The sequence below is a fragment of the Solea solea genome, chromosome 10, assembly GCF_958295425.1.
Source record: "Solea solea chromosome 10, fSolSol10.1, whole genome shotgun sequence".
NCBI classification, from domain to species: domain Eukaryota; kingdom Metazoa; phylum Chordata; class Actinopteri; order Pleuronectiformes; family Soleidae; genus Solea; species Solea solea.
Genome location: NC_081143.1, coordinates 17,323,669 through 17,338,490, shown reverse-complemented (window position 1 = coordinate 17,338,490; position 14,822 = coordinate 17,323,669). Strand labels below are relative to the sequence as shown.

Here is a 14,822-nt window from a genome sequence, read left to right as displayed (position 1 = left end):
ACGATACAAATAATATCACGATACAACGATTCTTTGATAATTAACATATTGCAACACAATCATACGGTGTTACGTCACCATATCTGGAGATAACTGGAGAAAACAAAACATCGGTGAAAAGTTAAAGTGCCGGATTTCGCTATTTATTCACAACTTAGAGAAAGTTGTGAATAAGTGCATAAAGTCTATTTATTGAACGTTGACAGGGCGTCTTTTGACGAAACTTTCTCCTATATAACTTCAGCCCAAGTTTCCCTCATTCATTGTAGCAGCTGCACCACGAGGAGACATGAAGTAGTGGCGCTTGGCGAGTGAAACTGGCTGGGACTGTTTACTTCTTACTTCCTTTTTTTAATTGAAATAACGATATTTACCCTGGTGTATCGATAATAACGAGGAAGGAAGACGATCTATCACCAAATTGATATTCTGACCCACCCTTAATAGATACATACCAAAGTTAAGATAGTGAGTAAAAGTATTAATTGAGTAAAAAAATATGTATTCAATTAATATACAGTAGTTGAATATTAGTATAATATAAATTTTCCTAAGTGGAGATAAGTTTGTAAAGTCAACAATAATGTTTGAATGAAAATAAAGATGCAGTACAAATCCCCATCAACCCTTTCCTTAATATGACTTTAATGACAAAGTAACAGATGTTTTGTTGCTGGGCAAGGTTTTCTGTTCATAGTAGAGGAAACACAAATCAAGACATGCAACCCACAAACCACTAAAGTACTGCTACACTGAAATGACCTGTTGTGGTTGTATTAGTGTGTTATTTTCAATGCACTTCAGTCCTCGCCACCAAAGACAATATTAACTGCCTTCCTTTCTTGGCCAGCATTCATGTCAGACTCCAGTCATGATAAAAAGTCATCATTTCAGTCATGGTGTGTCTGCCCTTCAGTCGCTCTCATCCGGTCCTGGCTCATTTCCAACTAAAAGCTTGACAAATGAGCAGCTCATATCAAAGACAGAGGGCTGGCGACCACATCCCTTCCTTATTCCAAGAGTCACTGCACACAGGTTCATTTCAGATTAGGGACACTCGTGTGTGCAGGACAAGAAACGAAAAAAAAAGTGATTTCTTTGACTAAAGTGAAACAAATGTGCTGCTGTCACTGTGGCGCAGGCAAACAACAATAGAGCGTCCACTGTGATCGGAGCTGATCACAGCTCTGCTACAACAGTGAAGCTGATCATACGACTGCGTCTCAAACAGATGTTGTTCTCTCATTACACACAGGGGTTTCGGTGCTGCACACAGAACTATCCTGCTACTGAATCTGGATTATAGAGGTATCCCACTGTCTTACTGTGGAAGCTTTTTGTGCAGTTAATGACAGAGCGAAATTGAATATTGAAAAGTAACACGCTCAAGCACTTGAGAGTGAAAACTGCAGAGGATAAAGGCAAGTGAAGATCCACATTTTATTTCTATTCTATTCAATGAATTTTGTGAATGAGGCAGAACTGAGAATGAGTCACACTTTTAAAATATAAAATAATGTGATAAAATAAAAAATACTTTATGTCTTTTTAAAAAACTGAAATATTCTGGTGCACAGTGTTTGTTTAAGTTTAATGTCTACCGTTGTGGCTAATGCCTGCAAAAACATCAATAAGGTTTATTTGGTTCATGTCTGTAATGGGGACACACGGCGGAGTAGTGGTTAGTCCGGTTGCCTTGCAACAAGGGTTAGCCTTTATGCGCTTGAGTTTGCATGGTCTCCAGTTTCCTTCCATAGTTCAATAATGGTAATCTTGTAAACCTGTTTGAGCTGGGCATATTTTCTATGAATGACACCATAATAAAAAAAATGTAAATAAATCATTACTAACTACAATCAAACCTTAAAAGGTAGGTAAACTCTGCTGTGAGGTTTTGAGGCATATAAAAATATTGGTAGAGTTAATGACTCGACTCTCAAGCATGATGTAAAAGGAAAATCCGACTTAATTAAAACCATAAATCACATTGTCTTGTCATTGCTTTGGTGCACAAACTGATAATACCACATTTTAACTGAGACGAAAAGCCTCTGCACAAATTAGTCATTGACTTAATAGTCAATCTGTGTGTGTTTGTGTGTCAGTGAAAGACTGAAGGAGACACACGACAGATTTCTTAACCAATGAAAGCGATAAATATCAGCGCTATGGACTCACCTTGGTGTTAGCTTTGGTCTTGCTGCTGCTGCTGCTGCTGCTGCTGTTGTTATTGTTGAGGCTGGAACTGGCATCTTCATGAACTGAGTCCAAAAGCCAGAGGAGGAACTCAAGGGCATCGTGCTGAGAGTTCCCACGAAACTGAGAGCCATATTTTGCCACAATGCTCTGAAAGAGGAGAGAAATGATGATTAACCTGTTAGTTATCGGCAGTTTCAGGAGTCTTGACATCCTACATCAGCTCCGAGCGTTCAGATGAGAATCTCCTCTTACCATCACATCATGTAGATTCATTTAAGAACATCTTTCTGATACTATCTGACCATAATAAGACCATAAATTGGATAAAATAGTACACAACCTCATGATATCTGACAAGCACCAGTCACACGGAGCGGTCACGCTACCATCAAATCAGCACATTTAAGACTCTTGTACAAACAAAAGGTTGGTATTTGTTATTGAAACACATACTAAAACGATTATGCCATTGTTACAACTTTATGTTGTTGATTCATTGATGCAACTCTTTTCTCTTAATATCATCTTAAAAGAATGATAAAAAAAAGAAGAAAGCCCACACAGATGAAGTTGTGTTTAACAGATGTGGTACAGTAACAAATAAAGTGCTTCTCCACATCAATTAAGCTATTTTTAAATGCTTTACGTTGCATATGTGTGTCTACGTGTGTGTGTTAAGTAAACACTGACCTTGTCAGGACCACTAGTCCTCATGGAGACCAAAACCTGGTCCTAATGAGGTCAAAACTACCCAAACTGCTTAAGTTTAGGACAGAGGTTTCGATTGTGGTGAGGTTAAGGTTAGGGTTAAGCATTGAGTGGTTATGGTTATGGTTACTGATGGAAGTCAACACACTGTTCTGAGAAGGATAGCTGCAGAAACCTATGCGTGTGTGTGTGTATGTGAGACACAACAATGCTATTACAGCTGCAACAATTTGTCAATTGATCAATTAGCAATCAAATACTAAATGAACTGCCAGCCATCATTTTAATCTTTTAATTGATTTGCATGTCCATCCATCTATTTTCTACCGCTTTATCTTCCGCATGAGGGGAGCTGTGCCAATCCCAGCTGACATAGGGCAATAGACGGGGACAAATCGCCAGTCCATCACAGGGACACATAGAGACAAACAACCATTCACTCCTATGGTTACTTTCGCGTGTCCAATTTCCTTAATCCCCAAATCTGCATGTTTTTGGACTGTGGGAGGAAACCAGAGAACACCCAAGCACACACGGGGAGAACATGCAAACTCCATGCAGAAAGGCCCTTGGTCCGACCGGGTCTCGAACCCGCGATATGCATGTCATTTAATTAAAAAAAAAAAACAGTTTTGGACATGTTTCAGACACAGCTCTAGACGTTTTTCACAATTTTCTGACATGATTTAGGAAAATGCTCAACAGATTAATTAGTAATGAATTAAAAGATACAGCCACTTATTTTGAGGTGAACAATAAAAAAGAAAATAATACACATTTGTCTTAAAGAATCATCTATAAGGGAAAAAAAGAGGCTTGTTTACAGGACAATCAACTGACATCCATTCCAAACAGAGGCCCTCACATATCAGTGAGGAAAAAGTGAAACTACATCCTCAGACTGTGTCTGACAGCACACGAGAATCAGTAAAGAGTAGTGAGTTTGACAGCGCGATCGTGACACACGAGGCCGCTCCCTCCCCGTCTTTGCATCACTTTCCTTGCATCGCTGTGTGACTGACAGAACACAGGCTTTGCTCTGTGCCTCATTAAAAAAAAAAATCACCACGTCATACCTGCAGAATCGCCGTATCTAAATATAAACATGGTGCTGACCCCCCTGACACACCTGACAGAGACAGCCCGCTAATGAGCTTCATCGCTATGAGGATGCACTGACAGGGGATGGAGGGATGAGGGACAGATGGAGAGAGGGCGCAGTGGTGTGAAGGAAGGAGGGATGCTGGCCGGGTTTCAACAGACCTGCGAGTGTTTTTCTGTCAGCCGTACATAACGGATGCCGTGGTTGTGGCTGAGTCCAGAGAAGAAAAGGGAGAAAATAGAGGCGGCACCGTTTTTCATAGCAACAAATAAAATAAAAGGGGACGCAAACAGAAGGGAAAACACCAGGAAAAGGAGTTTCCAAGGTCAGAACGGTACGGCTGGTACGAGACCTGACGGCGTTGAAAAAATATGATAGCATTAAAAGGAAGAGGAGGCTGCTGCGCTGGTCTTATCACTACTGTTTTCTCTCCGAGTGTGTGTGTGTGTGTGTGTGTGTGTGTGTGTGTGTATCACAGGTTCATTTCTTTGATATCTGTTTACAGTTGTGGTTCTCAGAGCATCTCTGGTGAAATGTACCCCACAATCTCAAAGGCAACTAAAACCATCTTAATTGTTTTCTTGTACAAGGAGCTATAAAAGAAAGAAAGAACATTCATTAAGACTGAGAAAAGCAAGGGGACAGAAAAATAGGTTCAAATACTGAGTTCCTCTGCAAACACGAGCAATGGGCACATCTCTGGTGGGATCATCAAGTGTTTGCTAAGCAAACACTTCCCAGCGAGTCAGGGCAAGGACAACAATAGGATAAAGGGTTGAAGGAGCACAGAACCTTTTCTGAGAGTTATTGATCAGACTAGACCAGGGATCTGATTCTCTGCCCACACCTGACAGGGTCAGACCCAATGGGGTGGGTTTTAGGAAGAATTTCACTTCATTCATTCATCATCACAATGTTTCATCTGATTTTTGTTTCATTTGGTGACTTAATTCACCATCAAATTAGAGCGTGTGAAACTAAGTTTTTGTATGCAATTAACTACATTTCAAAAGTAGAGATGACATAATTCTGCACTTCATGATGCTATTAGATGTGGTGTTATATACGTGGCGCTGGTCATGGCGACACACAGCAAGAGTGTGTGGGAGTGATTGTGGGAACTGCGGTTTTTTAACTGTGGTTTTACCTGTGTTTTTAACGTTTTTAACGTCTTTTTAAATACTTTAAATACCCGAGTCATCATGGATTTAGTGAGTGTTTTTTTCCTGAACTTGGTCGCTCTTGGGAGTGCTATAAGCGTCCAACAGAGCAACCGACCTGACAGGCTCCGATACAGCCGTGACTTCCTTATTCACTGCAGCAACTCAGGGGCAGTGATTTCACCTGATGGCATCCCGCCGGAGATCCGGAGGAATTGGGCTGGAGGCTCCCGTTCGGACCGGCTGGCATCGGTGGCGGCGGGGCATGCGGCTTTTCGGAGACCCGGAAGCCCTCGGCAGCGGACTGCGGCTCGAGTGAGGAGGCGTGGCCGGAGAGGAGGTGTGCGTCAGCGGCTGCGGAGACTGGGACTCCGCCGCTTGCCGCTCCCTTCAATTATCCTCGGCAACGCGCAGTCTCTGAGAAATAAGGTGGACGAGCTTCAAGCGAATGTGAAGCATATCTCGGAGTACAGGGATGCCTGTGTGATCGCTTTAACCGAGACCTGGCTGAAGGATTATGATCCGACTCAAGATTTTGACATTGATGGTTTTGGTCAGCCTTACCGGCTTGATCGTGACGCACAAATCACCGGCAAATCATTGGGAGGGGGCGTGTGCTTGTATGTCAATCCTCGTTGGTGTAAGTCTGTCAAAATAAGAGAATCCATATGCAGTCCCCACATCGAACTCTTATCAGTCTCACTGCGCCCATTTTATCTGCCAAGGGAAATCCCACAGGTGTTCCTGACAGTGGTTTATATACATCCCAGAGCTGATACGGCAGAAGCAGCGTCCACTATTGCTAAACTTGTGCACCAATTGCAAAATAAATGCCCTGATGCCCCACATTTTATCCTTGGTGATTTTAACACTTGTAGTCTGAAACAGCATCTTGGTCATTTGCACCAGTATGTAAAATGTCCAACGCGACATGGTAAAATACTGGACTTGTGCTACGGCACTATAAAGGGAGCTTACAAATCCTTCCCACTGGCTCCACTTGGCTCTTCTGACCACAGCTGTGTCTTGCTTGCTCCGGTCTACCAGCCGGCCCTCAAGAAGGGGAAAGTTGAGCGCAAAGAGGTCGCTCTATGGACAGAGAGCGCTATTCGGGAACTGAATGGCTGTTTGCATAATACGAACTGGGATGTTTTTAAAGACTCATGTACTAATTTAGATGAATTGACTGACACTGTGGTAAATTATATTACCTTCTGCGAAGAGATGATAATCCCAAGAAAGACAATCACACTGTATCCTAATAATAAGCCTTGGGTCAGCAAATCCCTCAAGAATTCTATCAATAAGAAAAAAATAGCTTACTATCAAGGAGACATATCTGAACAAAAAGAAGCCCAAAAATTGGTGAAAAGGGAAATCAAATTGGCCAAAATGCAGTACAAGGACAAGGTTCAGGATGAATTCAGGATGGGCAATTCTCGCTCCGCTTGGAGAGGAATTAAGTCCATGATGGGAATCCAGGACAAGAAGAAAAGAGTATCTAACAGTGACAAATCTGACTCCACCCTGGCAGAAGAATTAAATCAGTTTTATTTGAGATTTGATTCAATTGACTTCTCTGGAGAATTGTCTAAATTCAGGGAAGTTCCAGTAAGCAGTGGGATTCAGATAGATGAAATCAGTGTGTGGAGCAATTTTGGAAAGACTAACCCAAGGAAAAGTTATGGGCCAGATGGAATAAGTGGCCGACTACTTAAATGCTGTGCCCCATTCTTAAGTGAAATCTTTACATACATTTTCCAGTGGTCCTTGTCATTAAATAAAGTTCCCACATTATGGAAAGAATCCACTATTGTTCCCGTGGCAAAGGTACCATCACCTAAGACATTAAATGATTATCGTCCTGTGGCCCTCACCTCAGTGGTGATGAAGAGTTTTGAGCGTATAGTAAAAAAGAGCTTGCTTGCTATGACGCAGACCGTGATTGATCCCCTTCAATTCGCCTACCAACCCAGGAAAGGGGTGGAGGATGCTGTGGCGACACTATTGAATTTAATTGTCAGGCACCTGGAAGGCAGGAAAACACACATACGTCTATGTTTTGCTGATTTTTCATCAGCCTTCAACTGTATGCAGCCTCTTGTCCTTGCTCACAGGCTTTCAGAAATACCCAGTGTTGATTTGGGAACTATATGCTGGTTAGTGGATTTTCTGACAACTAGGCCTCAGAGAACTCGTGTTAATGAAACCCTGTCCGGGACTCTGTTGTGTTCCACAGGCTCGCCCCAGGGATGTGTCTTGTCACCTCTGCTGTTTATGTTGTACACTAATGATTGTAAGAGCACGTTTGAGTCTAGGCACATAATTAAATTTGCTGATGACTCCGTGATTGTCAGCCTCCTGCAGGACCATGAGGCGGGCCACGGACCGGTCCTGGACCATTTTGTTAGATGGTGTGATGATTCTTATCTGCAACTTAATGTGTCAAAAACGAAAGACATGAAAATTGATTTCCGTAAGAATCCACCTGTCACAGCCCAAACCTTTGTCAAAGGCACAGCTGTGGACACAGTCAACCATTATAAGTATCTAGGCACCATCCTGGATGATAAACTGTCTTTTGAGAGCAACTCAGATGCCATCTGCAGGAAAGTAAATCAGAGGTTGTTTTATTTAAGGAAACTGAGGTCTTTTAACGTTGATAAGAAGTTTCTTAAACTGTTTTACTCATCTTTTATTGAGTCTATCTTAACTTTTGCAATGATTTGTTGGTTTGGGAACCTCAGCATATCAAATAAGAATAAGATGAAGAATGTGGTCAAACTCTGCCAAAAAACAATTGGCATTAACTTGAATGACCTTGATAATGTTTATCAGGTCAGAGCCATTCAGAGGGCAAGGGCCATTCTGGCAAACCCTCTTCACCCTCTTCATGCAGAGTTTCGACTCCTCCCATCTAAGAGGAGGTACACATTCCCTTGTCAGGCCAAATCAAACAGATATTTAAAATCCTTTGTCCCGTCTGCCGTTAGATTCCTTAATACGCTGTAGGCGAACCTGTTGGGAAGGATGTACAGTACTGTTATCTGTGATGACTATATGTATTTATATGTATTTATTGTGTCATGTGTGTGCTATGTGAGCTCTACTGTGTTGAACTTTTGCTGTAAACCAAATTGCCCTTCGGGGACATTAAAGATTTTCAAATCAAATCAAATCAAATTTTTTAAATGTAAAATGGCTGTTTATACCTAACTCCCACCTGGACACTCTCTGACCAATTAATATTGGCTCAGCTCGCTTGGAACCTCACCAGAGCAGGTACTAAAAGTAGCACCTGGTACCTGGTACCATCCCTAACAGAAAAGCAAAAAAAAAAAATAATAATAAATAAAAAAAAAATATATATATATAGATATATATAAATAATATAGAATAAATAGAATAAAGTATAGTGGAAAAGCATCCATAACCGTAAGGAGCATACAAAAGAATCCAGAACAAATAAAATAGGCAGCATTTAAGATAAGATGCCACAATGACAAAAGACAGTGATAAACCTGCTTAGTCTCCACAGAGGGGGGGGTCATGACCTCCCTGTGGTGGGGCGGGGCTGGATTCCCCTTCTTCTCCACACACTGTCTGTTTTACCATCCTATCTCGCTCTATCTTCCTCACCTCTGCTTCACCTCGCACCATCACCCCCTCATGCCCTGTGCCTCACATCCATCCTCTCACCCTGTAAACAAAGATGGAGGCACATGATGGCAGGCTGATAATTTACCACAAACATACGTCAGACGGTTGACGCTGAAATCTCATTTACACCACCTCACCTCGCCGTGGTCCGGCCTGCCAAACAGGCCTGGATAGATTCCTTAGTGACGCACAAGAGAGGGATATTGACAGATTGTGACAGGATATGAACTTTAAAAGGATTGCACACACTCCTCTTTTCCCAACACACTACCCACCCCTCCCCCCCACCCCAACACAGGTATGGCTGGAATGAGGCTGAACAGAATTTGTCATTACGAGGTGCTCCATTTTCTGTTTCATTTTTCAGCCGCCTGATGTTGCCGTCTCACCTCTACTGTCAGAGCAGACCGGACGCAGGGCATCATCACTTACAGCCTCCATGAATACCACTCTTTCTGCCCTCATGTTGTGTTTCATCCATCTCATCTCATCCCTCTGTATCTCGCGCTCTCTCTCTATCACTCATTCACACACACACACACATACACACCGCCTTCTGAATTCTTCTTTTTCTATTGTCGCTGTTTTTTTCTCTCTCTATCATATAAGAACCATTTTTTCCACTAATCAGTCCCAGCTGAGCTCCTGTCAGCCCAGGTATTGTGAGAAAAAAAACACACACACACACACAGAGAGAGAGAGCATCTCTGAGCATCCGTCCTTCCCCCCCTCCTCTTTCCACAATTTTTCCAAGTCTAATCTAATTCAACTTCTTCCTGTGTCTTGCTGTGCCACACAGGACTCACCTTCACAAGAGCAGAAAACAACTGCAGGCAACTTTTAATGACAAATGCTACACTGTGAAATCAGACCAATAATCCAATAATTTTATATAATAAGTGGTATGTACCCCTTCAAGAATGTCACGTGTCGTCAAGTGAGCGGATTCAACATGCTGTTATCACTTTATGACAGTTACATTTTGTTCATCTGGGAAATATCTCACAGCCCTCAGTTAGAAGTGTGCCCCTGAAATAATCTCCTATAGGAGGTCTAGTTAAGTCCTCACACTAAACCCCACCCCTCTACCTCAACAAGAACCACGACACCCTACTACAGCTACATGTGAATGCACAAAACGGAGGGGTAGGGCTAAGTGGTGAAATGGAATTAAGCCTAAGAACTCTATTAAGTAACTTTGTTCCCATGTGTTACGGCGAGATCGTAGAAATGAGAAGAAAGAGAGAAAAGCTTCATCCTGAAATCAGCGACGCTCGAAACTTCAGTGCCATTTCAGAAGGCAAAACGTACAGTCATACAGCTCGGTCTCCAACTTCTCAAAAACCAATGATGGTAAAGTTGATGAAATCAATCAGGTGTAGTGAAGCTGGGAAACATCTTAAACATGCAGGGCCGGGTCAGCGAGGACCAGGAATGGGAATAAAATGTCTATAATTTTCTAAAGTAATGTTCCTTTCACTTTATTAGTGTTTTTTTTCTTGTATATTCTTATATATATTCTTTTAGGATTTTTTACCACAGACTGGGCAAGGAACCAAATAAGGTACCTTCATGGACCTTGATTTTCTACATGAAAATAAAAAAATGTGAAAAATCCCCCAATAAGTACCGGTAAAGGGTTGAGCATGCATCTATAATGCTGAGGAACATGCAAATATGTAGGAAAAAAAAGTGTCAGCTGAACAAAACCCATATATCGGCAGATGCCTAGCACACAGATCTTACTGGCAAATCAATCTGTAAAATATAAGAAGGGACAGTGAGTGGTGGAATAATCACCTGGCTGCCTGTGCTGCTGAAACTAATAAAACCCCAGTGACCCCAAACATGCAGCCTATGTCATTAGGAACTATATTCAGCATAAAAGAGGAACAAGGAGTCCTGGAAGTGACGGTATGACCTGCACAGAGCCCTCAGCCCTCAAGTGTTTTCTGGGATCACGTGAAGAGAGAGGTGGAGTTAAGACAGCCTTCATTCACAGAAAATATGTGGTTGGTTCACAACCTGCCCAGGTGTGCAAGTATACCTCGAATAAGTCATGCTGTTTTAAGGGAACAGGGTGGTGACACCAAATATGGATTTGAATTAAACGCTTCTTCTCTGTCACTCTGCATTTTTAAACTGATAATTATTTCATTCTTTCAATTTACATAGTTTTTTTCCACCCTTGCTTAAAACATTTGCACAGTACAGCATAGGTATATGTATATTTATATATATATATACATACATATATATGTATACATATATATATATATATATATATATATATATATATATATATATATATATATGTATATGTACTGTATGTGTGGTGCTTCCCTACACTGACAGAGAGCAGATTAGTGATCGCAAACTCTCCTCCATGATTCAGTGATCACATTCTTCCAGCCCGGAACACGATGATGAACGATATATCCCTCCACCATGTTATTCAAGCTTACTATATAAATCATAGTAGGGACTCTAAAAACCTCCCATTGTAGTTTCCCACACAGATACAACACTGTGTCGTTTTATTGCCTTGTGCCACAGCAGTGTAGGTATAATGGAGTACAGCTCAGTGAGTCGTGGGAATGCACGCTGCTTCAAAAACAGCGTACAGCGGCTCCGTTACAGAACTGGTGTTTCCAAGTGTGAGATGAAGTGTTTCGACTAGTGTGACTGCATGGTCCTGCTGTATAGTTGTGGCCAAATGTAAAATACACTGATTATTGCATCTGTCGAGTGCTGAAAAAGGAACACAGAATGTGTTCTTGCCTCATACTGTTGTGTTTACAGTGATTAAATCTCAACCAAAAAAAAACAAAACACAGTGCCCCATCTGCTACCACTGACAAACTGCAGCAATCAAACAGCGAAGAGGGGCAGCACAAGTGTGCAAATTCAGCACAGATTCCAGGTGGTACATGTCCCGACTGCTGTGTGTGGGTCTGTCTTCAATGTATACATTTTCAGCACCGAGGGTGGGAATAAGAGTGGCCCTGAAAGGAGTTTGGAGACAGGAAAAGACAAACAACCCATCCTTCTCACTGCCGCTGCCTGCACTGTCACACACTTCCTCCGCTCCCAGAACAAACAAGACTCCTTAAAGCACCAGGCTCCATTCTCTCGGCTGAGCTCCTCGCAGAGCTGCATTCCATCAAGCAGAAAAAGATGAATCCGGACTCCTCGCTCTAGACTTCTACAAGTGTCGTTAAATCCTTTAGGTCGGGAGTGTAAAGCAGTCAAATGGAAAGAGCGTGCTTTGTCATCAAGTTCAATCGGTGTAGACAACTGTTGGACCAACTCATAAAAGGACACTTCATCCCTCCAGATCTCATTTACATCACGCGTGTCATAAAGTGGTTGTGGCAAAGTTAGACATTTGAACCTCCATTAGGCTGATCTTTGTCATTTGCATGCACAGATGCGTCTGGGTGGGAGAATACATGATCAGGAATGTGGTGCTTTTAACAAAGAGGGACCTAATGCAGGAATGAAGGAGTCAACCTTCTCCTTTCTCATCCTCTACATGTGAAAGAGAAAAGTCAACAGAAAAACAGTCAAATAAATCTACTTTTTCCACACAACGACTTATATTGTGATTTGGGACAAGGTTTTGGTGTCATGTGGCCAATAAAATGTGAATTTAAATGTGTCCTTTGCCTTCAGTGGTTATTCACCGTGAATGAAGTAGGTGACAGAGCGCTGATTTGTCAAAGGAAGATGCAACTAGCATTTAAATGTTGACTTAACTCTGCCTTTGTGAAATGCCTGAGGTCATTCTGGTGTCTCCACCGGGACGCTGGAGACGTCTCACTGGCTAGTTTATAAATGCTTCTCACAGGCCACTGTGGAGACATTTTTGCAACAATGATCGCTCGTCAGAGCTGTCTGTCCCCTTTTTCGGATTGGAGACAAGGGGAGTCTTGCAAAGATCGTGGGAGAGACAATAAGTTTGGTTTACACAGACAGCCAACGCCCCCCCCCCCTCCCGCTTTTTTCTCCCTTTTCTCTTCATCCGAGTGCACACCATTGGAGGCATCTCAGCAGGGGGCATTGTCCTTTTCCAGGCTGAATGCACTTGATACAGTAAACATCCTCTATTCTGGGATGAACAGTCAGACACAAATCACCGTGTTGCTGTAGTGAGCGAGGTGAGAAGAAGAGACGGAACACTTTTCTTTTTGTTCCTGTATCAAGCTATGATGAGAAAAACAAGGCTATTCGAGAAAAAGTAGACACAGGGAACGGCATTCAGACTTGAACTTAATAATATTAAGAATATTAATAATATTCAATATTTTCTTCCAATAGGTGGCCGAGACAGTGACTGAAATCATGCTTTGCATACTGTAACCCAAAGATGATTCAAAGTGGTAAGAACATTTACAACGAACTCAAATGTCTTTGAACATTTTAAGACCTTGTGTGTTTTTTTTTTACCATCAACCATTTATTACTTGTGACGGAAGCAGACGCCCCACTCAAGAGAAGTTTGAAATCTGTTTAGTCTTCAGCATAGATGAACTACAACACCTTTCAAATCAGTGCAGCGTCACACTCCTCTGCTTTAATCACTGCAGGTGTGCTCATACTGTGCACGTGTACATCAGGTTAGTTGTGGCTGACAAGGCCCCACTCAAATTCACTGTCCCGTGTACAAACAGAACAGTGATTGTGTGTGTATTTCAGTAAAAGTAGTTACTACTCAGTGAGTCTGCTCGTTGACCGTGATCTGCTAAAGCCTCGAGGGGGGGGGAAGGCCACTAGATGACCTCTGTGTCTCAGTGCGCAGCCGCATGTTCATTTAACTTACGGATATTTCGCTGGCGTTTGTGCATTGGGAACACAGCCTCTGCCGCTACTATCACGCGCAATAACAGTTTGTGTGGGTGAGTCCCCCACCCTCCACTTGACAGCCGGGGAATGCAGACAAACCACCTGAAGACTCATGACCACGCGAGCGAAGGCACACTGCGACCTGCGTGTAATCAGTAACCACACAGACCTGCCACTGCTTCAACAAACAATAATAAAATGAGGCAAAGTGATAAGGGTTTTGTTTTTCTTACAACTCTGCCACCAGACGAATTATTCACGGAAGTTGACCTTTGCCCTCTGAGCTACATTCAGCGACGTGCATACCTGATACATGTATTCAAACGTTTTTTCTGCCAACATTTCAGGCCGTAGTAGTTGGTAATACTGAACACTTATTACCATTATATAATAGACGACACCTGCTGTGTTGGTATGAGCCTGTTTATTGCCAAACGCAAGACAAACTGGTCCCTCTCTTCAGTCATTAATGTAGCCTGACAATTATATCTCTTTATCCGTGTATTCATGGTTTGAATGAGGTAAACATTTACTGTTACTTTCTTCTCGAGAACCTCTCCTCACTGATATTTGTCAGGACCCTTTAGTCCTCGTGAAGACCTTGTCCTAATCAGGCAGAACCTCATCTCTGGAAGTGCACTGTCCTAACATGAATTTCTTGTATTTGTCACCTCTTCAGGACAAAGTCATTTATTCAACTTCAAGTCAGGAGTATTTATAATTATTATTATTATTAGTAGTAGTATTAGTATTATTTGTCGTGATCATTTTCTGTATGTATTGAAAATCTTGTATCATGATAACATGCTAGGCCAGGGGTGTCAAACAGACGGCTCACAGGCAAGAACCGGACCACCCGAGGGTCCAATCTGGCCCAGGGATGAGTTTGTTAAAATGTGAAATACTTTTTTTTTTTCCATTCCAGACACCTGTGACTAAATGTTTGGGCCTTTGTAGATCCACTGTGATCTGTACGTTGTAATGCACATAAAGCATAATATTGTTGAAATTCCACTTGTTTTTCTCAATAAATTTCATCTTTTGTTAAAAGACACTTCATTAAATGTAAAGTTCTTTTAATGATGCTATTATTTCCCAGGTCTGGCCCACTTGAGATCAAATTGTGCTGTATCTGGCCCCTGACACCC

At 42.1% G+C, this 14,822-nt stretch overlaps 1 protein-coding gene across 1 annotated transcript in view; it reads right to left on the bottom strand.

Annotated features, from left to right (window-relative positions):
• The window catches only part of usp43a (ubiquitin specific peptidase 43a), a 103,739-nt gene that overhangs the window by 87,808 nt on the left and 1,109 nt on the right, over window positions 1-14,822 (bottom strand). Inside the window, exon 2 of the mRNA XM_058640595.1 lies at window positions 2,179-2,346. Coding sequence (XP_058496578.1) covers window positions 2,179-2,346 — 168 coding nt within the window. The remainder of the gene's footprint in view (window positions 1-2,178; window positions 2,347-14,822) is intronic.